Source organism: Peromyscus californicus, unplaced genomic scaffold (assembly GCF_007827085.1).
Source record: "Peromyscus californicus insignis strain IS unplaced genomic scaffold, ASM782708v3 Scaffold_1__1_contigs__length_55948999, whole genome shotgun sequence".
NCBI lineage: Eukaryota > Metazoa > Chordata > Mammalia > Rodentia > Cricetidae > Peromyscus > Peromyscus californicus.
The window spans coordinates 10,510,464-10,535,007 of record NW_026294492.1 but is presented as its reverse complement, the minus strand read 5'-3'; the positions used below and the strand labels follow the sequence as shown (position 1 = coordinate 10,535,007).

Below are 24,544 nucleotides of genomic sequence, written 5' to 3'. Positions count from 1 at the left end.
GAGTGTATATTTCAAAGAATTCATAATCTATTAAAGTGTAACTGTAAAAATTATTGAGAAATCTTGGTAATTGATCTGGGAACACTTTTCTGGTGTTTGCACATTTGGGTCTGGAGTCGACTATAAACTGCAACACCTTGCAGTAGGCAAGAACCTTGCCAAAGCAGCAGCATTGTCCTGCATGGTGCGGCACATGGTCTCGATGTGAGATTGGCAGAGGTCTCCACTGCTCGTGATGACTTAGAACATGCAAACTGGCCAAGTCTGTTTGAGTTCTGAATGCCCGCCCTTTCTGTCAACAAGTCCTTTGCACTTACTGCAGTGTTCCCGTACAGGATGGAATCTTCAAGATGAGCCTTTCTCCAGACGGGAGCCTCCTTGCAGCAATCCACTTCTCAGGGAAGCTGAGCATCTGGGCCATTCCATCCCTGAAGCAACAAGGTGTCTGGAGTCAAGATGAGCAGGTGTGTCCTCTGTTAGGGTCACTTTCAAGGGTGCAGTCTGGTGAGCAGGTGTGACCTCTGTTAGGCTCACTCTTGAGGGTGAGGCTGACTGACAATAGTAATTTCATTTTGTTGATGTTTTTCTGAACTACACAGCTATTATTTATCCTCATCTTTCCAAACCCATCCTAGTCTTAAATTATAGTGTCACCTGATGAGGACGAATCATGCACAGAATGATTCTGTGCATCAGGTTTAAGTTGAAACGTGCTACACTGTACATACCAAGTAGGTTTGTCCAACTCTTTGTTTTCCTCTTTAATGCTTGACAGATGTAGAATGGAATGGTACAAGTATTTGGATAGTTGAATGCTAAAAGGATTCCTTTTCTTTCTGGAATCTTGTAGCCCCTGCTCTGCACTTACTTAGGGTCTGAGGGCAGTTGCCTTCTGTCCTTGCACAGGCAGTAGAACTGACATGGAGAAAGATGGGACATTTTCTGTCTTTTAGTTTCTTGAGATAGCAAGTTTTAAGAATTAGATAAGTTTGTTCTTTTATCAGGTAGACTCAGCCATTTTAATTTATATTCATAATGGAAATATAAATTAAATTTATAAAAGGAAAGTCAGATGTACTCATGGGGAGCCCTGTATTATGACAGAGTAGAGATTTACTATTATTATTCTTTAAAATTTGTTTTTAGATGTATTTTATTTTATGTGTATGAGGTTTTTTTTTTAACTGCATGGATGGATGTGCACTGTGTACATGCTTGGTGCCCACAGAGGGTAGACGAGGGCATTTGGATTTCCTGGAACTGGAATTAAGGATGGTTGTGAACCACCATGTGGGTGCTGGGAACCAAACCCAGGTCCTCTGTTAGAGTAACAGGTGCTCTTAACTGCTGAGCCATGTCTTCAGCCCCTAATGTTTTTTATTTTTGTGATAGAGTCTTCCTGTGTAGTCTTAGCTGGCCTGGTGCACACAGGATAGAGCAGGCTGGACTTGACCCTGCAGTGATGGCCTTGCTTCTGTTTCCTCATGCTAAGATTGCAGGCCTGAGCCACCACTCTGAGTGTTCTGCTTTCCTTATTATTTTTTCAGTATGCAACTTTCAGAAGCTTTCCCACCATCCTGCTGCCCATCCCTTCAATTTAATGTGGGGTCCACATATCTCTCATCCTCCCTTTGTGCCACTCCGTGTGCAGAGATGATTCAGAGCCTAAAACCTAGGAGACACATAACAGGGCACATTGTTTCTGTCTGTTCTGAACCCATAGCTCGGTAGAGCTTTCCTCTTACAGGGCCTCAGTACTTTAAATGTCTGTGTTAGACACAGAGCCTCCACTAGGTTGCTGTGAAATGACTGGCAGTGGGAGGATAGCCTGATCTGATTGACACTTAAATCCTGTTGTTTCTGTTTCCTGAGGCCCAATACAAAGTTTCTACTTTGCATTATTCAGAGAATCCCCAAATGCAGTGTGTTTTCCCTGGCTATCTATATGTGGTTGTAAAATGCTTGGTGTTGAAGAATATTATTTTAAGGTGTATTACGTTTGTTCATGTTGCATTTGTTTAACTCTGTGAAGCTGTGTTACTGTGCCTGTCTGAAACACCTCATTGTCTAATAAGGAACTGAATGGCCAATAGTGAGGCAGGAGAGAGAAACAGGTGAGACTGGCAGGCAGAGAGAATATATAGGAGAAATCTGGGAGAAAAGAAAGAAAGGAAGTAGCCAGAGAAGGAGGAGGACTCCAGGGAGCCAACCAGCAAGCCACAGAGTAAGATTAACAGAAGTAAGAGAACGGAAAAAGCCCGGAGGCAAATGTAGATGGGCTAAGTTAAGGAAAGCTGGCAAGAAACAAGCTAATCTGAGGCTGGGCATTTATAACTAAGAATAAGAGTTCATATGTGCTTTATATGGGAGCTGGGTGGTGGGCCCTCCAAAAGAGCAAACAGCAGCTTGGCTTTTTTCATTTGGGAGGCTCATGATCGCTCCATATTTGGGAATGGTGAGGTTTTGAACATTCAGGGAACCTCAACTTTTTGTCTCCTTACATTATATTCTTTCATGTAATGGAAATATTGACCAGCGCACAAAGCACTCTTAATGTGCCATCTAGAATCTCAAACATAGAGTGCATGCACTATTAGTGGTAGAATTGATTCATGTGCTTCTGATGTATGCTGATATTCTGAAGGCCTCCTTTGCCTCTTGTGCTCCTATGGCATGTGCTCATCGCTAGTTGCCAGTGAATGCTTCTCAGATTCTTCTTAAGTTTTAATAGTGAGGCTATTAAAATTTAAAATTTGCTTAAAAACCTTGAAATCTGGGAATGGGTAAGTGTATTTATCTTTGCAACTTTAAATACGTAGTTAAGTAAAATAATGGGGCAGGAAAGATGAGTTTTTCAAAATGGGAGATGAGTTGAGGCTAGAAGTTTGTGTCAACCAAGTGAGTCTTTAGACCACAGGTGCCCTAAGCATCCGTAAGGCAGTGGGGTAGCTGCTGCCACACCTTGATGGTTGGATATCCACTCCTATGGCTTTGACTCAGTGCTCCCCTGTGGGAATCTGTCAAAGTCCAGCTCTGACCTGTTAAAGGGTTCTTGTGGGGAGGAGAGAGGAATGAGGAAATGATAGATAGAAAGAGATGATAAGAAAGATAGAGCCATAGGATAGCTTCAGGAGGGCCCTGAGTCAATATTCAGCCGACCCAAGGATTTTTATAAGGGGTGAGGCAAAAGACCTCCCCCTTTCAAGATCAAAGCATAGCATACAGCCAAGTGTAGACCCTTCAAAACACCTGGTAACCACGCTTGTGGCCAAATCATCCCATGATGCAGCCCTGGTCAAGATTCTCTGACCTTGAGTAAGGTCTCACTAGGAAGCTTCTGTGGGTCACCAGATTCCCCAAACAATCCTCCGTTGAGTGTGTGTGTCTCCAGTCTGTGTTAATCAGAGGCTTCCATACTCTCATGGTGTTGTGTCTGTTAGTAAGAGTTTACATGTGTATCCATGCCAGTTTGTTCTCATGCATCTTGTGTCTGTTTTAACAGTTTGCATTTGTTTAGTTACATGCCCATTTCTTCTCAGGTATATTGTATCTGTTATTAACGGTTTGCACATGCCAGTTTCTTCTGCTTTGGTAAGAATGGTTTCCGTTGAACACCTAAGTAAACCAGAAATAATAGATCTTGTGTTTACACAACTGAAAACCAGGACCTGTTTGCTATCACAGTGGGCATTGTGTAAGTTGTAGTGTCTTTTGCTGAGGGACAGGGTTTTGCCACAGTTACTGAGCCCAATCCTGCATCCATTGCCAGCCCACTGATGCTTAGAGACACTATTTCCTCCTTTGTATTTCAGGGCTCAGCTTCAAAAAGAAATTTTGGTTCAAATTTGGAAACAGTGAAATAATTTGCTCGCTTATTTATTTGTTTGTTTCCTTTCATTAAAATCCTGCTGTCAAAATGCAGAGCCCCCTGCTTTCCTGTCCTCTTGAGTCTGGTCAGTCCACACTTCTGCTCCTTGTGCTCCTCTAACTGCTTTGTCCAAACCTTTCGACTGTGTGCTCTCAAGTATCACTCCATCACACACGCTCCTGGGTGCTCGAGCTCTTCAGACCCTCGGGATTCTCAGTGTGCTTGTCTCTGTAGGGCCAGGGAGCACGAAGGGCCTGGGCACAGTGTTCCGTAGCATTTACAGAGTCCACTTACTGTCACGGGGTGAGCATTCGCTTTGGTCTGGTTTATGCACCAGCTGAGCGGTAGGGATAGCATCTGGTTCTACTCTCTCTGTAATGTCTGTCTCTTTCCATGGTCTTGTAGGAAAACACATATTTAAGAAAATGTTGGAAGGAAAAAAACTTATTAGGCTAGTGAAAGCCAGAACTCTCAGCATACTTCTATGTTCACAGTGTTTGTCATGTTCTTACTTTAGGAACATTATGTTATTTGACAGGTCAGATTCATATGTGACAGGTTAAGAAATCCCTAATCACTCTTCCTGGTAATACTGTTTTGCATCAGTTCATTATTTGGTAATCTTTGCAAGCTCAGAGACAAGACCTGTTTCCTTGCACTTGGCAGATTGAACACCAGTTTCATTACTGCCCCTCAGATGTGCTTCACTCTTGAACTACTAATTAGCATACGCCAGGTAGCAGAATAAATAGTTGAGGAAGTCTTTTTCTGGTAAACTCTTAGCTTTGTTACAGGAATCTGGAGGACTCGTGACGTCGATGGCTTAGAAAAGGTGAAGGTGGTAACTGTTGTATCATTTGAACAACTGACTTTGTCACAGTCTCACCTGTATCCTGGAAAGTGATCACTCTAGCTTGTGTATTTTGCGTTGAGACTTTAGCATATGTAGTATTAAAACCTGGTGCACTGTAGTGAACACAACAAGGATTAGCTGTAACTGTTCCATAAAATGGAATAGCTTGTTCCTATAACCATGGTAACATCATCATCAAACCATGATGTTGAGTCTCTGCTGAGATCTGCAGTTAGAAACATGGTAGGTGTCAGTTTGTGCCCTTAAGATAGTCAGAGTCTTGCCAGGACAATTATAGAGAAAATAAGTTAAAGTAACATTTTAATACTATAAGAAAAAGCTGAGGGAGAGAGGTTTGTAACTATAGTGTTGGGGAGGAGAATTCTTGGAACTAAATTTGCACATTGAAGCTTGGCTTTTTACAGAGCAGTTGGGCTTATAACAAATCTGTTTAGTAAAAAGTGCTTTTATTCCCATTTTAATAGATGTAAAACAGTGCAAAAAATGAATATGCTATCACTATGTGATGAAATCAAGATTCTATCCTTTAGTCAGAATATTGATTAGCATTGTTTACATTTAGAAGTGGTGACATGTGTTTGAGCAAATGAGGTACTAGCACATGAGACTAATGTACTTAAGGAAGGGATATCACCTTGCAGCCTGTCTGGGGGGCACATGCTGATGTGCACTTCATTGTTCAGATTCTGAAAGTGTGCAAATGCAGTAGCCACCAGGGAGCGGCATAATACTGTGATTTACCAGATGTGTGAGTGTGTGTGTGCAAAATCACTGGACTTCCTTTAAAGAGGAATCCTAGGACGGCTAGACTCTTCTCATTCCTTCAGCAGTCATCAAGTGAGCTTTGTCCAGCAGACAGGCCAGAGCTTTGCCTCCCTCTTTGGCTACGTTAGGGAAGGAATGGACAGCCCAGTGAATGAATCAATAATCAATTATATGGCAGTACATAGTATAGCCAGCTTATAATTGTTGTCTGAGAAGGAAACAGTGTTATTACTGGCCTGTACTCCTTTACAGTTCTTTACCAAAATTGTGGATTCAGCTCATTTGGGGCTTTCTTCATGCAATTTGCCGCTTTATTAGTTTTTATAATGTACTTTGTGTGATTGAGTATTTTCTCTGTGAAGACTAATGATTAGAGATAGTTATGGGAGTGCCTATTCTAATTTACTTTGTATCCAGTTTTGAGTTGATTAAATACTTTGGCTTTCATTGTCAGTGTGAAAAATCCATCTGGCTGGAAATCTCTGTGCTAAATTTGTTCATGTCTAGAAGAGAGTAAAATTGTTTCAATAATTTTCATTTCAAACATTTCCCATATGTTATGTTTATATCTTTACATCTTGTTTTTGGTCTTAATTTTTCTCTGAAGTTTTATTACTTTCCAACCTATGCTTGTGTGTAGGTGGAGAAAGTGAAATGGAAGCTTAGCTTTTCCATTTTAATTCTATTTCTCTTTGATATAGAGTAGGTGTTAGACTCACTCTGTTAAATGAGGAATCAATGATGGACAAGTGGGAAGACGGAGCTTTCGTGATTAATCTTATTAGAACCCACAGCTGTTTTCACAACTTCACTAAACTGGGGACTCTGGTGAATCAGCACTGGGTCTATCTCACTTGAAGCTCGACCATGCCCTTTGCATATTAAACACTAATAAATACTTATACAGTGAATACATACTTGAAATATTGCTCCTGTTTGTGGGAACCTGAGACTGATTCTGGTGGTTAAGAAAATCAGGAAATAAAATGCTTGAATCTAAGAAAACATTGTTTTAGTTCATTATGTCAGTGAAACCTGTCTATAAACAAAACATGAGCGTGTTCTTAGAAGGATGTCTGCTTGGGCCACTGCTGTACTGCAGAGTGCCATGTGTTTGCTGTTTCCAGACACGAAGTAGAGGGAGTGTGTTGGGGCAGAGAGGTATGATTCTTCACCTCACTGGTGCGTTCACATACGGGTCACCCAGACTTGTATAACAAAAGATAAGTCTGGCAGAGAAAAGCAGAGCCCATTTTGTTAATCACTGACTTTCTCTTGCAAGGGAGGAAAAATGTGCTGTATTTGGAAAGAAAAAAATACTGGTTTTCCATTCTCAAACAGGCTCTGTAGGCAGATTCCGATTTTATTATCTATCTATCTATCTATCTATCTATCTATCTATCTATCTATCTATCTATCTATCTCTCTATCTCTCTCTCTCTCTCTCTCTCTCTCTCTCTCTCTCTCTCTATCTCTCTATCTCTCTCTCTCTCTTTTTTGCTGGTTTTTGTTAGTAGTGCCCGGATCTCGTCCTCAGGCCTTAGAGCACGTCAGTTTCTCTGCTGCCCAGCACTGGGTGCCAGAAACTGTCGGAGTGGAGTAAGAGTGACAGTTGATAACTCCTAGGACAGCCAAGCAGAAATGTGATTGGACAAAAAGGTTGCAGTCTAGAGTAATAGACCACGGTGACTGCCAGCAAGGACTCTGTGTTTCCTTTGTGTCCTCTCGGTTGACCTCCTCCACCACGACTGTGTGTGGTTAGACCCAATGGTAAGAGTCTTTACAGGTGAGGAACACTGTAGGCTGTATGGCTCTCTTTGGAGTAGGAGCTCTAATTTCCTGCCCTCCTCGTGGAAGAGGAATTCTGGTTCCTGTGACTCACTTTTGGAGAGAATGAGAGGCTGGGACAGGAGAGCAGGAGAAGGTCAGAGACATGTTGTTTTAGGTGTCCCATCAGTTCAAAGTCACCGACCGAAGGTGATGTGCCTTGGGGTGTGGTGTTCCATTCTGAGCTCCAACACATAGAAAAAGAAGGGAAGGAAGGCTGCCCCTTAGGCTGTATCCACGCAGTACTGAGAGCGAATGGCCTGTGGTGTGCTTCCTTGTGGGCTGTGAGCATCTAGGGGCTGCTGCCCTCGGCACATCCATCTCCTTAGATTACAGGGTGTGGAGTACACCCAGGCCAGTGTTGACTCAGCACTTAGCTACTACCTCCTAGTGTGGGGCGTGTACCTAGAATAAACTGGCAGTGTGGCTAGCTTTCATTTGTTTCAGTTGCCTGCTTTCTGGCTTAAATTTTCTATGCATGTTGAGGCATAGTTCCTGTCTGTGAGCAGTAAACACCGTGACATTTGTTTCCCCAAACTGCTATGCTGAGGAAGACTTGGATTGGAACAGAGATTAAGGGACAGCATCATTTCCATATTAAAAAAAATATTCCTGGGTCTTGGTGAGTGTCTCATAGTTTTCTTACATGTCTGACTCAGTAAATCCTGTACACATCTTTTTATTTAGCCAGGCCATGATGAGCTGAATCCTGACTGGAGGTTGTCTCCTGAGAAGAGGAAGAAAATAAAAGGTGAGTGGGTGTGAGAAATATGCCTGTTACAGCTCTATAAGTTCCCGCTTATCACTTCAGTATTCTTTAGATACAGAAAGCCTCGAGAATCTCTGGCTTCACCTTGGAATTACTGTAGAATGATAGCAAGGCATGTGATTTTTTTTTCATTTTTGCTTGTTTTTTTTTTTTTTTGGTAGGCTTATAGGTCTTTCTCTTTGAATTTTTTATACACTTCTATATTTGAAATAATTTGTTTTTTTAAGTGAGCAGATATCTGTTAATGGGGAAAACCAAGATTTACTATTAAGTGAAAGTAATTCTTTAATAGTAGATGAAAACAAATGAGAGCTCTTTTGATTTTTTTTTCTTTTTTGCTTTCATGTGCTGTTGAATCTGGTTTCCAATTTCTTTATGAAGAACTTCAGTTTATAGTTTTCTCTTTTGTCCATCCTACTGTGGTTTGTTACCAAGCTAATTCTGGCGTGATAGAATATGTTTGCTGCTGTTTTTTTCCTTTCTGTATTACGGAGTATTTGGAGGAATGCTGATGTTTCCTTGTCTAAGGCCTGGTGGGATTTGGCCGTGACTCGCTCCCATGCTGGGTGTCTGAAGCTCTCAGCTCTGCTGCACTCTCGTGCAGGGAGGTCGCTTCCAGTGCTTCTGCCTCTCCATTGAACGGTGGTGGTCATGTAGGAATTTCTCCATCACTTCTCGATTTCCCATGGTTGTGAATACAGGTTTTCAGCACACTCCGTCATAATTCTCTGGATTTTGGTGGTCCCTGTCGCAATGCCCATCCTATTAGTTCTAGAGTTGTTTGGGTCTTCCTCCTTCTTTGGGTTAGCTTGGCTAAGGTTTGTCGATTTCGTCTTTTCAAAGAACCACCTCTTGTTTCTTCGACTCCTTGTATTGCACTTTTAGTCTGTACTTCATTAATTCTTGAATCCTTGTTAACAGTCGTCTGATTGTGGGTTTGGCTTCTTCTCCCCTGAGACTTTAATGTGCCTTCTTGTTTATTGAGATCACTGTGAGTTACAAATGCAAAAGCTATAAACTCTCCTCTTCATAAAAACCACCTTTGCTGGATGCCAGGGATTCTAAGTTGTGCTTTTCTTTTTGTGATTCTAGGAATTTAAAAATCTCCTTTCTGATTTCTTTGGTGGTGCACTTATCCTTCAAGAGTGTTCAGTCTCAGTGGATTTTGTAGTCTGTTGGTTTCCCTTGCTATTGAATTCTACCTATCCTCCACCATGATCTAATAAGATGCAAGAATGATTGTATTTCTTATGTTGTTTTTTGGGAAGATTTGCTTTATGGCCTAAAGTGTAATCTATTTTAGAGACAGCTCCATGGGTTACTGAGGAGAATGCGTATTCCAGAGTTGTTCAGTGGAATACGCTTAGATGTCTGTTCATTATATTTGATATGGTATGAAGTTTGACTCTGGAGCTTATGTCTTAATTGTTTTTGAAGGTGTGTTCCTGGATGATCTGCCTATCAATTAGAGTGAGGTATTAAAATGGTACGCTGTCTCATCTGTCTATTGTCTAATTGTTTTATGAAGTTGTGTTTGCTAATGTTCAGTTCATGTACTTATAATTGTTATATATTCTGCATAGATTGTTCCCTTTATTAATATATAATAGCCTTTTAAAAATTTCTGACTAATTTTGGCTCAAAGTCTCCTTTGTCAGAAGTGAGCATAGTTACTCTTCCTTGTTTTAGATCATAGTAACTTTAAACCTTTTACTATCAGTCTGTGTGATTGTACCAATGAGATGTGTGTAGACAACCAAATGATGCATCTTGGCTTTTAATCCAGCTACTGAGATTTTAATTGGAAAGTTGAGACCATTATCTTTAGTCTTTTTTAAATGATTTATTTATTTTTATTGTATGCACATTAGTGTTCTGCCTACATGTATGTCTGTGTATGGATGTTAGATACCCCAGAACTGAAGTTACAGACAGTTGTGAGCTGCCTTGTGGGTGCTGGGAATTGAACCTGGGTCCTTTGGATGAGCAGCCAGTGCTCTTAACCTCTGAGCCATCTCTCCAGCCTCTATCTTTAGTCTTGTTATTAATAGTGGCGTGCTGATTTGTGTAATTTTGTGGGTTGTTTACCTGGTTGATTCACTTATTGTTAGATTTTTCTTCCTCCCCTTGTTCATTGCAGGGGTTTACCGAGTTGGACTTGGTTGATTCTTTCTCTTCTTCTCATGGAATCTATTCTTTCTATGTTCTTAGGATTAAAACCTCCCTCGTGTAGGTGTCGATTAAGTACCTTCTGCAATGCTGACTTGGTAGGAAGGAAATTTTTCAGTTGACTCTTAGCTTGAAATGCCTTCATTTCTCTATTGATTTTTTTAGAGATGACTTTATTGGCTGTAGTAGTCACAGTTGGCAGGTATTTATTTGAAGGGCTTCTCATATCTTATTGTTCTATTCTTTCTGTTTTCTCTGCTGAGAGATCGGACATGAATTTTGTCTTTTGCCTCTGAGAGGGGAGTTTTTCTTTCTGAAACTTTTAATATTGTTTGTTTTTTAGCATTAACATCTTGAGAACAATGTGTAGTGGAGTGGATCAGTTCTCAGTTCAGGTTTATTGGGGTTCTAGCTGCCTCTGTGCTTGTATTCATGTCTTTTCCTTCATACGTTGATTGACTGGATTTTCTCTGCCGTCGTTGGTTTCTTACCTCCCTCCCCCTTCTGCCACGTGGGTATTTATCTTTTGTTGCTTTATCATTTCCCAGAGTTCTTGCATGTTGTAGTGATGATTGTTTATTTATTTTTCTTTTTATTGATGTCTGAATGTAGTATTTTTTCCTTTCAGCTGCTGAGAACATAAGTTCCAGATGCAGGCATGTGTCTAGAAACTCTTAATTTAATGTGGCTTCCATCCGAAGAAATGTGTTAGGGTCTTTTTGTTGTTGCTGTTTTTTTTTTTTTTTTTTTTAAATTAATGAGTTGTTTTCAGTCTCACTAACTAGTTTAAAGATCTTTTCGTTTTGAGTTTAAGTATGCTTTAAACCTTATGACTTACTGTTATAGGCATCATCATTAAGCCATATCATATCCATTGTGGAATAGTCACCATTAAAAAAAAGTGCTATGAAATTATAACAAAATATCATGACATTTCCTTTTAAATCCCTCAGTGTGGTGAACCATAATTTATTTTAGTATCAAAATTCTTTATTGGTCTTAATTTCTTTTCTCTGTTAGTTAAGTGTTTAGGAGCATATCTGCCCTGGAAGCTGTTACTTTAAAATATTATACATTTTTAATTTTTAAATATCTTTGTCTGAAAATGATAGTACATTTTCTAAGATCTTTTATAATGTTGTATATGTGGGATTTATGTACATCTACTTTTCAACTTACTATGCTGAAAATGGTTATATCTATCTATCTATCTATATATCTATCTATCTATATATATATATCTATATCTTTGTTGAGAATGTAATTACGTTTTGGATGTGTTCTGTCCTGTCCTGTGTCCTGTCCACTGCCCCCAGCTTCCTGTCTGGGTTCCAACCCAGGGTCTTATACATGCTGAGCAAGAGCTCCAGCCCTGAGCGCCTGTCAGCTGTGTGTCATTGTTTTGAGGAAAATGATCTTCATTTGCTTATTTTATACCTTCGTAGCTTTGCCTGGTTGTTGCCACTTAGGCATTTCTTGACTGAATTACTGTATGTACCCTTACTATCTCTACCCGAGTAAGAATTTGAATGATGGTTTCAGTTCCATTTTTTAAGGCATCTTTGAAGTCCCTCAAATATGAAATAACTTGGAGTTTAAAATATTACATTAAAAATTTTGCATCTAAACCACATTTGCAGGTGTATTCACAGTTTCTTTTCCCTTTAGATAAGGAGTCCTTCTACCCATTGATTGATGTTAACTGGTGGGCAGATGGCGCAGTGACCTTGGCTCGATGCTCTGGTGCATTAACTGTTTCATCAGCAAAAACTTTGAAGAATTTACTGGGAAAATCCTGTGAGTGGTTTGAGCCATCCCCCCAAGTCACTGCTACCCATGATGGGGGATTCTTAAGTTTGGAGGTGAGGTTTCTCTCTTTGAGAGCATGCATGTGCACTAACTGACTATTTGGCTTTTCATTTATGTGTGATGTAGTTTTGTGTTTAAACAGAAGTCTGTTATTGAAATAAAATTTTGAGTATAATATGAGAAATTCCATCATCCATAAATTAAATGCATTGTATTACTAAGAGAATAAACAACATTTATAGCTATTTTGTTTCCTTTAAAACATTTCGTCTTCGCTGGACATGATAGATTTTTCTTTTTTTCTTTTTAGTCATTTAAAATGTAGAATGCTGTCATTACTTCTTGGTTAGGAACTACTTAATGATTATATTATTATTTCCTCAAAATATGGTAACCTAAAGTCTTATTCTTCTTTTAGAAAAAAGTTGCTTATTGTGATGAAAGAGTTGGAAGGCCAGGCTGTTTTTTTTTTTATAGCTGTTTGGTCATTTAGAGTTCTTATTTAATTCTTTCAAAGGGGCAGTCCTTTGAAGCTTTACTTTTAGGCACAGTGACAGATATTCTTAGGTTTGAAGTTTAATAGCCAGTCAATGATCTTCCTTACAGTAAACCATGGTTTCAACTCCAGGCCAGTTCTCTAAAGTCTCATTGGAAGTTATCTCAGCAGCCATCTTTTCAGCCTCTGCATTTGTGATGCTGGTGGGCAGGGACATCAGAAGGCTATTCCTAGCAAATGAAATAAATGCCTTCGTGTCATTTTCTAAATTGTCTTCTTGTTTTTCTATAGCAAGTACAGACATATTTGTGGGAGTCCAGCTCCCACCTTTGGAAGGGTTCTTTTTTTTTAAAAATTTTTTCCAAGACATGGTTTCTTCGTGTAGTTTTGGTGCCTGTCCTGAATCTCACTCTGAGACCAGGCTGGCCTCAAATTCAGAGATCCACCTGGCTCTGCCTCCCTAGTTCTGGGATTAAAGGCCTTTGCCACCACCGCCCAGCCTTTTGAAGGGTTCTTAGGTGGAGGAGAGAGGAATGAGGAAATATCAGATAAAAAGAGAGACCAAGCTGAAGAGAAGAAAGACAGAAACACAGGATAGCTTCAGGAGGGCCTGGATCAATATGCAACAGCCTCGAAGGTTTATTCCAAAAGCTTTTTATAACATGCCAAGGGGAGAGGCAAAAGACCTCCCCCTTGCTAGATCAAAGCACACTGTACAGCCATGTGTAGACCCTTCCAAACACCTGGTAAACATGCCCGTGACCAAATCATGTCCTTATGCAGCTCTGCTGGGTAAAGCAAGGTCAGATTCTCTGACCCTGAGTAAGTTCTAACTAGGAAGGCTCTGTGGGCTCTCACACATATGAAAGAAACTCACATTCCCAACTTTTTTATTTCTATGAAATAATTGCAGATATTTATAGTAATGTTCTGTTATTAAAGTGATCTTCAGCTTTAAAGTGTTGGAAACCGCTTGGATGTGTATATCATAGGTCTTTGATTTGTCTTGTTTCCTCTGCATCCATTGTGAATGACACGTAATGAATCAAACCAGAGTATAATTAAAATAATTTTTTTCATTAGCTCTGAAAACTATGTCTTTAGCTTCTTATCATTAATTTTACATCTCCCTTTTCAATTTAGTGTGAAATTAAACTTGCCCCCAAACGGTCTCGTGTGGAGATGAGGGCTGGAGAGGAAGATGAAGGAGAAGAGGATTCTGACTCTGATCACGACATGTCTGCCAAGGCTCGCTATTTTGGTTACATCAAGCAAGGCCTTTACTTAGTGACGGAGATGGAGAGGTTCGCACCTCCAAGGAAACGGCCACGAACTATCACTAAAAACTACCGCCTTGTGAGTCTGCGCTCCACAACTCCGGAGGAGCTTTATCAGAGAAAGGTGAGCTCTCCTGCTGCCCTAGCTCCTCTTGTTGCAGAGCGGTACTATTTCAGTAACAAAGAAATTCAGAGGCCGTGTCGGATCCCTGACATGTTAGTCATAGCACTTCTGTAAGCTGTGAGAATGAAGCCCTCTTTCTGAGTAATTAAAATCAAAGCAATGGATACTGAACTCAGAGGCTGGGAGATGGCCCAGAGGAATAAGCGTTAGTACCAGAGTGCAGATGCCAGCACTCAGCTAAATGCCTGGTGGGCATGCAGCCTGCCTGGGACCCCTGTGCTCCTGAGGTGAGACCAGAATCACCAAAGTGAGCTAGCTACCTAGAATAGCCGAATCGCTGAGCTCTGAGTTCAAGTGAGAGACCTTGCCTCAGTGTATTAAGGTAGAAAGCAGTTGAAGAAGACTTGTATCCTGCTTTGGCCTCCACATGTGCCTGCATGCATGCATGCCTTACGTGTGTGTGTGTGTGTGTGTGTGTGTGTGTGTGTGTGTGTGTGTGTGTGTGTGTGTATGTGTGTGTGTGTGTGTTTGAGTTGTTCATGGTGCATGTTTGAAGGTCAGAGGACAACTTGCAGGATTCAGTTCTCTTCTTCCACCCTGTGGGTTCTAGTGATTAGGCTCAGATTGTCAGGCTTGGCATGAAGCACCTTTCTTTATTCACCGAGCCATTTTGGTGGTCCTCGCCTGAGGGTTTTTGCTTTTGTAAAATGGCAGGTGTCGGCCTTGGTGGTTTTGAGCCAAGGTGCCCCACGGTGGGTGAGGCAGACATGCCATGCAAACACGGCGTGCTGTGGCCAAGGGGGCACAGTGGAAAGTCACTCACACCATGCAGACTCGGCACCCATGTGGAAAGTTTTACTGGGGGGAAGGGAGAGAGGAGGAGAGGAAAAGCAGACAAGAAAGAGAAAAGGGAAGAACGGGAGAGAGGAGGTGTACACCAGCTCATGGCAAGAGAGAGGAAGGGAGAGAGAGAGAAGGACGGCGGTTAAAGGGGACTTTAGGATGACATTGTCAGGTCGCTGGTTGGGCCAGGGGCAGGTCTGAATGCCAGCATTTGCTCCATCTGTGTGCTTGTAGCTGTCTCTACTAAGATTCCAGATGCTGAGGGACGCACTCAACAGCTGGCTTGGAAGTCTGTTCGGCCAACACTGCCTCTCAGAGTTACTTGCTGTGCTCTGGCAATGTTTTGAAAGTGTGTTGACCTGAGCAGACTGCAGCCTGCCTCCAGTCTCAGTTTTTGCCACCATTTGACTGTATAAGCAGGAGCTTTTCATCATATTTGTTAAAGCACTAAAGGAATTCCTGATTTACCTGAGAATTACCTTCTCAGAATGTCTATGAGCTTCTGGTAACACTGCATGTGTATTCATAACTTGTTGCATAGGCCAGGCAACTGTCTTGATCCTTCCTGTCATCAGAATGGCCTCATGGGTAATTCATGTCTCTTTCTTTGACAAAGATTGAAAGTGAAGAGTATGAAGAAGCCTTGTCTTTGGCTCACACGTATGGCCTGGATACCGACCTTGTCTATCAGAGGCAGTGGAGGAAGTCAGCTGTCAACATTGCTTCAATTCAGAATTACTTGGTATGTGTAAATAGTTGTGATGACATGATGAAATCCATATTTATGGATTATCTTTTGTGTGGAGAGTATTTCACACTGCCAATTTCTGTGTAGGTAAGAAGTGCTATCTTGGAAAATTCTCAGAACATCTTTCTTCTGTAGCAGGATTTTGATGCCAAAGATGTACACTCTCCGATAAACCAATTGTCTCTGTGATTATTTCAATTATTGAAACTCTCTTCACCCACGTTGGTCAGGGCCTACTTAAGAACCATGAGGAGAGTCTCAATGATGAGATTTGTTTTTCTGGTAGCCAGAGATTAATGATAAAGGGGTGAAGAGAACTTGAAGGAATACCTTCAGACCAGGAGACTTTGTTTAGGAGAAGAAGGAGTAGTTGGGACAAATTGCACAGAAAAGAAGTTCCAGAATTGTTTTAGACCAGGGCTGGTCTCTAGTGGTTGGAGATGGAGAGAGAAGCTGGATGTCTCCTGCTTGGGTACCAGTGAGCTGAGGTGGTATTCAGAAAGTCCAAGTCTTAACAAGCAGGACATGCCCCAGAAGCAGCTTATAGATTAAAGTTGGCAAGTAAGTAGGGACCATGGCCAGTTTTGGCAAGAAAAACTTTCCGAAGAGCAGCTTACTCTGACTTTGTGTAATCGAGTTAGCTTGAGCCTGTGTGATACCTCTCACCGTCCAGTGAAGATGTAACCGTGGTGTGCGGTGCTCCCGTAGCTCTGTTTTGAGCCTGTGTGATACCTTTCACCGTCCAGTGAAGATGTAACCATGCTCCCGTGGTGTGTAGTGCTCCCGTAGTTCTGTTTTGAGCCTGTGTGATACCTCTCACTGTCCAGTGAAGATGTAACCGTGGTGTGCGGTGCTCCCGTAGCTCTGTTTTGAGCCTGTGTGATACCTTTCACAGTCCAGTAAAGATGTAACCGTGGTATGCGGTGCTCCTGTAGTTCTGTTTTGAGGCTAAGCATGCTTACTACTTTGGAAAACACCCTTATTTTACATCTCTGCCTCATATTCTCTCTGGTATGACCAAAACACAATCTAAGGGCAAGTACAAAAGATCTTTTTTATACTTCTAGAAAAGAGTACTAGAGCTTTGTGTTTCACGGTGGCTCATTAGAATTAAAAAGAATGCTATTGCATCTCTCTGGGTGTGGACCCAAGGCCCCCCCCCCCCCAGTTCTTTTCCTCACCCCTCCCAGCCTTTTCTTGAAGCCCATTTCCACCCCTTTGTGACTCCCACTGACCCACAGAGCTGCTCTCTGTCAGAGACCCACAGCTGTCACCATGCTGACTGGGACTCAGACTCAGGGATCTGTGGAGAAGAGGAGGAGGAAAGGTTGTAAGGAGGTAGAAGACTAAGGAAATAAGGTTCTTCCAGACACCGCAGGACTGATTCATGTGTGCTCACAGACGCGTGACAACCACTGGAGACCTGCACGGGTCTAAACCATTCAGATTCTTAGCACTGCGAAGGGAAAGTAGACAGAGTCCTACCCTAACCAAGTAGCCTTTGCAGCTGATGGCTTCTGGGAAAGGGAAAATCAGTTTGCTCCAATGGAATGTCACTAAGTGTATCAGCCACACTCTAGGTCGGGGCCCGTGCCCAGTAGTAGTTGGCCAACACATAAAGGACTCCTGTTTTTTTTCTTTCATGTAGTGTTTAATTTTGATATTTTTTGTCTTATTGGGCCCCCATCACCCTTGGAGAGACAGAAAGAGAGAAAGAGCATTGAGTCAGTAGGGAGGTGGGGAGCATCTAGGAGAAGTTGGGGATGGAGAAACAATATGATGAAAGTATATTGTATGAAAAAAGTTTAAGCAAACAAACAAAAAAGCCCGAATGCTGTTGGGAATCACACCTCCCATATCCAACTGCAGTCACCAATAGTGAATTGAATTAGTGGTTTTTAGATTGACATCAAGGAGCTACCTAGGACCAAGTTCTTGAATGACCCTAATACAAAATGTCTAGTTATTGTCTATAACTATTTAGTTGTTATCTGTAATTCTAGAAAGCAGTCATCAGGTTTTATATGATGCCATCTGTTCTTAAATGCCTCTGTGTATTTTTCTTTTTGTGTAGAGTAAAATTAAGAAGCGGTCCTGGGTTCTCCATGAGTGTTTGGAGAGAGTCCCTGAGAATGTGGATGCTGCCAAGGAACTGCTGCAGTATGGCTTGAGAGGCACAGACCTGGAGGCTCTGGTGGCCATAGGGAAGGGGGCAGATGACGGCAGGTTGGTTCGGGACTGACTCATTGTAGAGGTGACAGGGAGGAAACGTGGGCCGAGGCATGGGGTGGCCATTAAGCCCCACTGCTGTCACGAAGCTGTCACGGTTGAGCCGTGCTTTCTTCCTTCAGTGAAATATGTTTGCAGCCAGTGGTTGGGTGCAGAGGTCAGGTCCGGCTCTGCACACACTTACTGAATGGACTCCGAGCCACTAACAGGGGGCTTTACACGCCAGCCTGTAGGTCATACTAAGTACCTGTAGTGTTTACTTGCCTTATGAAAGTACCCACAGATGTTTAACATTAAACGCCAGTTAATAATATAATAATAGTGTTAAATTGTTGGACAAGCTATTGCTTACCAGACATTTGGGACTTTGTTAAAATATAAATGATAGTATATACCCAATAATTAAATAATTTTAATGAGACTAACTTTTTTTTTACTATGTTAAGATTATAAAAAATGTGATATTCCTGTCTATGGAATGCAAATCAAAACCACAGCAACTTACCATTTAAATCTAGTTACAGTGTTTATCAAAAAGACAAAAAAAATGGCAAGTGTTAGTGAGAACACAGAGAAAGAAAAACTGTTAAGCAATTTTAGTGAGAATGTAAATTGATATAACTGTAGAAAATGAAATGTAGGTTCCTCGAGAAATTCCAAAAGAGAAATGCCATGTGATGTAATAATTCTGTTAATGTATATTTATAAAAAGGAAATGACAATGTATATCCCTACTTAAAACAGCACTGTTCACAACAACTTAGACATAGAATCAACTAAGATGTCCATCTACAAGTAAGCAGATAAAGAAGATGTAGCATATTCACACAATAGAACAGTAGAATCACTCTTTGGCCATAAAAAACCATAAAGGCAGGGGCTGAAGAAATGACTCAGTGGTTAAGAGGACTTACTGCTATTGCATTGGACCTGAGCTTGGTTCCCAGACCCACATTGTACACCTCACAACTGCCTTTAACTCTGCTTCTGGGGGATCCAATCCCCATGTGCTCAGGAGCACACACACACATAAAATAAAGATGTCTTTAAACAACAAACAAAAGAGTGCTTACTGCTTTTGTAGAGGCCCTAGGTTTGGTTCCCAGACCCATATGGTGACTCACAACTGCCTCTAACTTCAGTTCTGGATATCTGACACTCTCTTTGGCCTCCATAGGTACCAGTATATATGCTCATGGTATATAAATGATACAGGTACTCATACATACATATAAAAAGGACAAAGGCTTATGATTTGCATCAATGTAAATGGAACTGAGTATCAGTCACAGGGCTCAGTGAATTAACTGATGCTGTATGTGGACTTACTTCACAGGTGGAGTATAAAAAATCTGAGCTGTCTTAACCAATGAACAGAACAGTGGGTACCAGAGCATCAGGAAGGGAAAGGGAGATGAGAGGTTGTTTGAGAGGAACAAAATCACAGCCAATTCAAGGAAGGAACATCGGTGTTCATATTGTATTGTATAATTCAGAAAAAATACAAAGGATGATGTCGAATGTTCTCATCACAATGTGAAAAACATGTCATGGTGGAGAAGTTTCTTGACTTGATCAATACACAGTGTAGAAAGGTACTATGACCTGAAGTTCCCTAAGAAAGCTACACTTGTGTGGACAGTTCTGCAGACTAACAAAATAGAAAGAACTTCCTGTGATTGTGGAGTGTAGCGTAGTACAGATCCCAAACCAAAGTTATTTTGGTCTATCTTTAGTCCATGTAAAAGCCATTTATCACTCACCTTTGAATGTGATGTAACATCCATCCTTTGACTATCAGTTAAAAACTGATTTACGTTGGGTATAGTTTTTGCTTTTATCTCTATTGGAGGGCCCTTCACCCAGCTCTCAAACAAATCACAAACGGAGGCTTATTCTTAATTATAAATGCCTGACCTTAGCTTGGCTTGTTTCTTGTCAGCTTTTCTTAACTTTAAATTATTCCATCGACCTTTTGCCTCTTGGTTTTTTCTTTTCTTCTGTATATTTTACTTTTACTCTTACCCTGTGGCTGGCTGGGTGGCTGGGTTGCTGGTCCCTGGCATCCTCCTCTCCTTGTTCTCTTGCTCCTTATTTCTTTTTCCTAGATTTCTCCCTCTATTTATTCTTTCTGCCTGCCAGCCCCTCCTATCCTTTCCCCTGCCTTGCTATTGGCCATTCAGTTCTTTATTAGACCATCAGGTGTTTTAGACAGGCAACGTAACACAGCTTCACAGAATTAAACAAGTGCAACATAAAAGAATGCAACACATTTTTGCATCATTAAACAAATGTTCCACAGCACAAACAACTGTAACACATCTTAAAATAATATTCCACAACAGTTGGGTGAATGTACCCTGATGTGACCCTTTATGTTTTTTTAGGTAGATATTCTTTCTTGGTTTTAAATGTCTGATCACTCCTTATCCTCAATACTTATTCCATGGTTATAGTGAATAAATCATGCTGTTTGGCAGAAGTTTAAAAAGATAATATTTTCTGTTTTGGTGAAAATTAACTGAGTTGAATAAATATAGGAGAAAGCATATTTTCATTACATGATAAAAAAATAAAAAAAGATCAGGCTAATAATAGTCAACTGAGTTCTTTTCTCTTTCCAGATTCACGTTACCGGGTGATGTGGACATTGACAGCATCGCCTATGAGGAGCTTACCCCACCTCATAAAGAGCCTGCCAAGAGCAAGCGACAGAAAGAGCTTAAGAAGAGACGTGAGCTCCTCAAATTAGTGAACTTTTCCAAGTAAGCCGTTCATTATTGCTCATTGGGAAATCAAGTCTCTGGTCATTTCCCTGTGCTCTTCACTGTGTGAACCGCTGAGTTCCTTCTGCAATTGAATGCGTTACTGTGTGTTTAGCCCTCATGGTTTTACATACAGTTCTAGGAGCTGTAGACTGAAGGGCACATGGGTTATTTCCTTGATGTTTTGCCTCCTAGAGAAGTGTATGTCTGTACATGTGAGCAGCTCAATCGAATTCTTCCACACAGGTTGACCCTGGAACAAAAGGAACTGTGCCGTTGTAGACTGAAGTTATTAACCTTCTTAGATCGGCTTGCAACGTATGAGGTAAGGAATGGTTTGAGCCCACCAGTTGTTCTTGTCATCTTTTCTGACACATGCCCTCGCTGCCCAACTGCCTGGTGTTTTGGTCTTTGAGATGATAAATATGAGAAAATGACTTTATTAAAAAATAAGTCCTCTATTAGACTGGTTTTGGTAAAAATTGGAAATTATAAAAGACCAAGAGTTGTTCTGTTAGACTAGGGGGTATTTCTATGCATGTGCTCTTCCTAGATTGAAACCCTTCTAATTTCCTACTTAGTCATTTCTAGATAATGGCACAGGGTTGATTCTAGTGCGAAATTTCAGGACATACTGTGGGTAGATACTTATAGAATGAACCTTCTCACCCACTTTAAAGGTTTGTGAGTGAACTGAGTTTAGTTGATTGATCTTTGATCTTTAGAACAGCCATTCTTGGGTTTAATAACAGTATACTTCTTTGTTCTCTGGGAACACAAGCATGTGTGTCCCCACGCTGAACATTTTGTTAACATATTGGTGTACCAGTTTAGATAGTGTTAACCATGGAAGTAGAAGCCGGTTATCTGGTGGCCCATGGTTGTAATGGTGGTAATTTGTTGGAAGCTGAGCAGGGGAATTGTCTTGAGTTTGAGAGCATCCGGGGCTGTAGAGTGAGACTTTATTTCAGAAGAGAAAAGACCAACAAAAATACTAGGTGGAAATGAACCACTTTCAATGGCTGTGAACAGTTTAGTGTGTGTGTGTGTGTGTGTGTGTGTGTGTGTGTGTGTGTGTGTGTGTGTGTTTTGTGATCCTCTTATCTAAAGTTGCTTTGGTTTCTTCTTTTCCCGTCTGGGGCTTAAACTCAGAGTCTCTTTGGTGCTTGGCAAGTGTCCTACTGTCCAGCAGTGTGCTGAGCCTCTCTTCGTAGCCACGCTCTCTTGGCCTAAGAACGCTGAAGGCATTTATCACTTCTGACCATTCATGCAAACTCAGAAGCCTAAGATCCCCCACCCCTTGAAATGTTATCAGACAAAACCCTGGGAGAACGAAATTAGATCCCCATCTCCTCTCACTGAGCATTAAAAAAAAAAGCTGGGCATGGTGGCACATGCTAAGCACTCGGCAGTTAGAAGCAGGTGGATCTGTGTGAGTTTAAGGCCAGCCTGGTCTACATAGTGAGTTTCAGGACAGCTCGAGCTACAGAGTGAGACCCTGTCTCAAAAACCAAAGGAGGAGGAAGAGTAGAAGAGGAGGAGGACAAGAAAACACTAAAACCGAGTTCTTTCTGTGGCGGTTAAGAATGAGTATATCATCTAAATGAGAAAGCTGTGAAGAGTTCTGATGAGTTCCTGGGCTGGCCGCTGGCTTGGTTGTTGGACAGTCATATTCCTTTAAAGCATATCCTTTTCATTCTAGTTCTAGTTCATTTTGAGGTACTATTAAGAATAAACATTGGAAACTGCCTATGTCTGTACAGTATGGTTCATTATTTTCATAATATTTTCACTTTCATTTTATTGGATGATAGTATCTTAGAAAAGATTCTTGCAATGTTGAGTTTGACTGTGCACTTAATTTTCTTTCATTATTCATTGGCTGTTGAATTGCTAATCTCCATATGACACCAGTAAGTGTATTATTATATTATGATAGTGACCTTTAAAGGACTTTTGAGATCACTCTTTTTTTTAGGAAATTAGCCTTTTTATAAAGCAGATGTCTTGGACAAACTTGGCTATGAAAACTGTGTCCTGAGAATCTTTGGCTGTCATGCTTGCCGGTTACATAGTGGTAGAGACAGGCTTTGCATTTTCATCATTGGGCATTGTTCCGTGCAAATAAGATAAAATTGAATTCATTTACATTTTGCCTAGGTGCTTCCTACATGCCAGCTATGATGCCATTGCTGGACGTAGGGAGACATATGAGCAACAATTTTCATAGAGTCCTCAGGATACAGACGTTTAGTGAAGGTAACGGTATGAAGGCTCAGTGAATCAGAGAGAAAGTACTGAACTCTTCCTGGAGATGCCCAGGAGGCCTCTATAAGGAACTCACTATGAAGTAGTCTTTAAAAAGTAAAGACAGAAGAGACAGGAGGGTAGAATCAGAGTTTTGTCTTCTTTGTTTCCTTAATTCCAGAGTTCAGCATGGTATCTGATTCACTGTAGACCTTGTAAATACTTGTTCAAAAATACCTTCAAAATTTTCCTCACAGTCCATTAGCCAGTGTCCCATGTACTTAGCCCCGATAATTTGATAATTTTCTAGCAGTCCTTTGAGGCCATCATTGCTATCTTTTGTGTGTGTGTGTGTGTGTGTGTGTGTGTGTGTGTGTGTGTGTGTTTGTGTATGAAAACTAACAGTTAGAGAAGCTGAGTAACTTGTCCAGATAAGTAGGAAGCATAAGCAGATCCTACTGATTAGGAGCTTGTGTTGATAATTGGAGTGCCAGCCAGAGACCTAGGGCATGATCGAAGATGGCATGTCCTTGAGAATGTGTGCTTGCTTGGTGTTTTATAGCAGAGGGAGGAAGGGACATTGTTTGTATGTTAACTGATCAGTAGAGGGATGAAGAGGAATTTATTGAGAGAAGGAAAAGCCATAGAAATAGAGTTGAAATGGGGCCCAGAACATGCGCAGAGTTTTGAGATAGAGAAGGTTCAGAGATGTGTTTGTTTTGGCCATCTGTGAGGGAGGGGGAATCATATCTGTGCAGATGTAGATTGACTTGCAGTTTTGGTAGGTTGGAAACTGAATTTCCATCAAATAGTACCAGTTTAAAATGAATGTTTTCAGCCAAGAGTGGTGGCTGAGGAACATGTTGGAAATTTAGAAAATCTGTAAAAGTTTGTGAGCACCTGGGAAAGAAAAGCTCACATAAGCAGTGCCCACTCTCCATTTGAACACTTTCCTTTTAACTTTGTCAGAATTTTTTTAGCCTTTTGTTATAAAGAATTCAAACATGAAGAGTGGTGTGGAGGATAGTGTGATGAGCCCAGAGATGAGCCTTCCCAACCTCAGACACTTACTACGTGTGTCTATTTTACAGCCTTTGGGTTTCACTCCCCACACCTGCCTTCTTTTCACTTAAATGTTTTCATGAAAATCCCAGAAATGTTACCATTCTACCCTCGTGTCTATATCTCTAACTAATTTAGACTTTAAGAAACTACAATGGCATTATTATTTGTAACAAAATGAACTTCCATTTCCACCTATCATCTGATACCTACTTCATGTTCAGAGGTCTCTGGTGCTGGACAAATGCTTTGCAAAATACACTTGGCTCATTTCTTACTGGTTTATGAGCTGGTTGAAGGCAGGGGAAATTTGCTAGTGCTGTATCTCCAGTGCCTCTCACAGTGGCCTAGGACATGGTGGACACTCAGTCCATTTGTGTTTCCTGAGTGAATGAAAGCATCACTTGTATTAAACACCACTCACTGTAACAGTGGTAAAATTCATTCTCATCTAGAGATGTACATTCTCATCTAGAGATGGCTATAACAGTAGCCATGGTAACTGTTGCTTATCTGTTGTTATCAGGTGGTTTTAAACCAATTTGATTTTCACTATTTCATTTATTTATGGATCTAAAATGTTAATGACACTTATAAACAAATATAACCCTTGAAAAGATAAAGTACTTAAGTTAGCAGTTGGTAGTTGAAATAAACTAATTTGGGCCTTAT

At 40.9% G+C, this 24,544-nt stretch overlaps 1 protein-coding gene across 5 annotated transcripts in view; it reads left to right on the top strand.

The window, feature by feature from the left end:
• Nbas (NBAS subunit of NRZ tethering complex) overlaps nucleotides 1-24,544 on the top strand; it is a 281,500-nt gene that overhangs the window by 48,285 nt on the left and 208,671 nt on the right. For all 5 annotated transcript variants that reach the window (XM_052745880.1, XM_052745878.1, XM_052745879.1 and 2 more), the window contains exons 12-19: nucleotides 336-464; nucleotides 8,022-8,085; nucleotides 11,941-12,134; nucleotides 13,721-13,978; nucleotides 15,438-15,563; nucleotides 17,644-17,795; nucleotides 20,423-20,563; nucleotides 20,810-20,888. In XM_052745880.1, coding sequence (XP_052601840.1) covers nucleotides 336-464; nucleotides 8,022-8,085; nucleotides 11,941-12,134; nucleotides 13,721-13,978; nucleotides 15,438-15,563; nucleotides 17,644-17,795; nucleotides 20,423-20,563; nucleotides 20,810-20,888 — 1,143 coding nt within the window. The remainder of the gene's footprint in view (nucleotides 1-335; nucleotides 465-8,021; nucleotides 8,086-11,940; nucleotides 12,135-13,720; nucleotides 13,979-15,437; nucleotides 15,564-17,643; nucleotides 17,796-20,422; nucleotides 20,564-20,809; nucleotides 20,889-24,544) is intronic.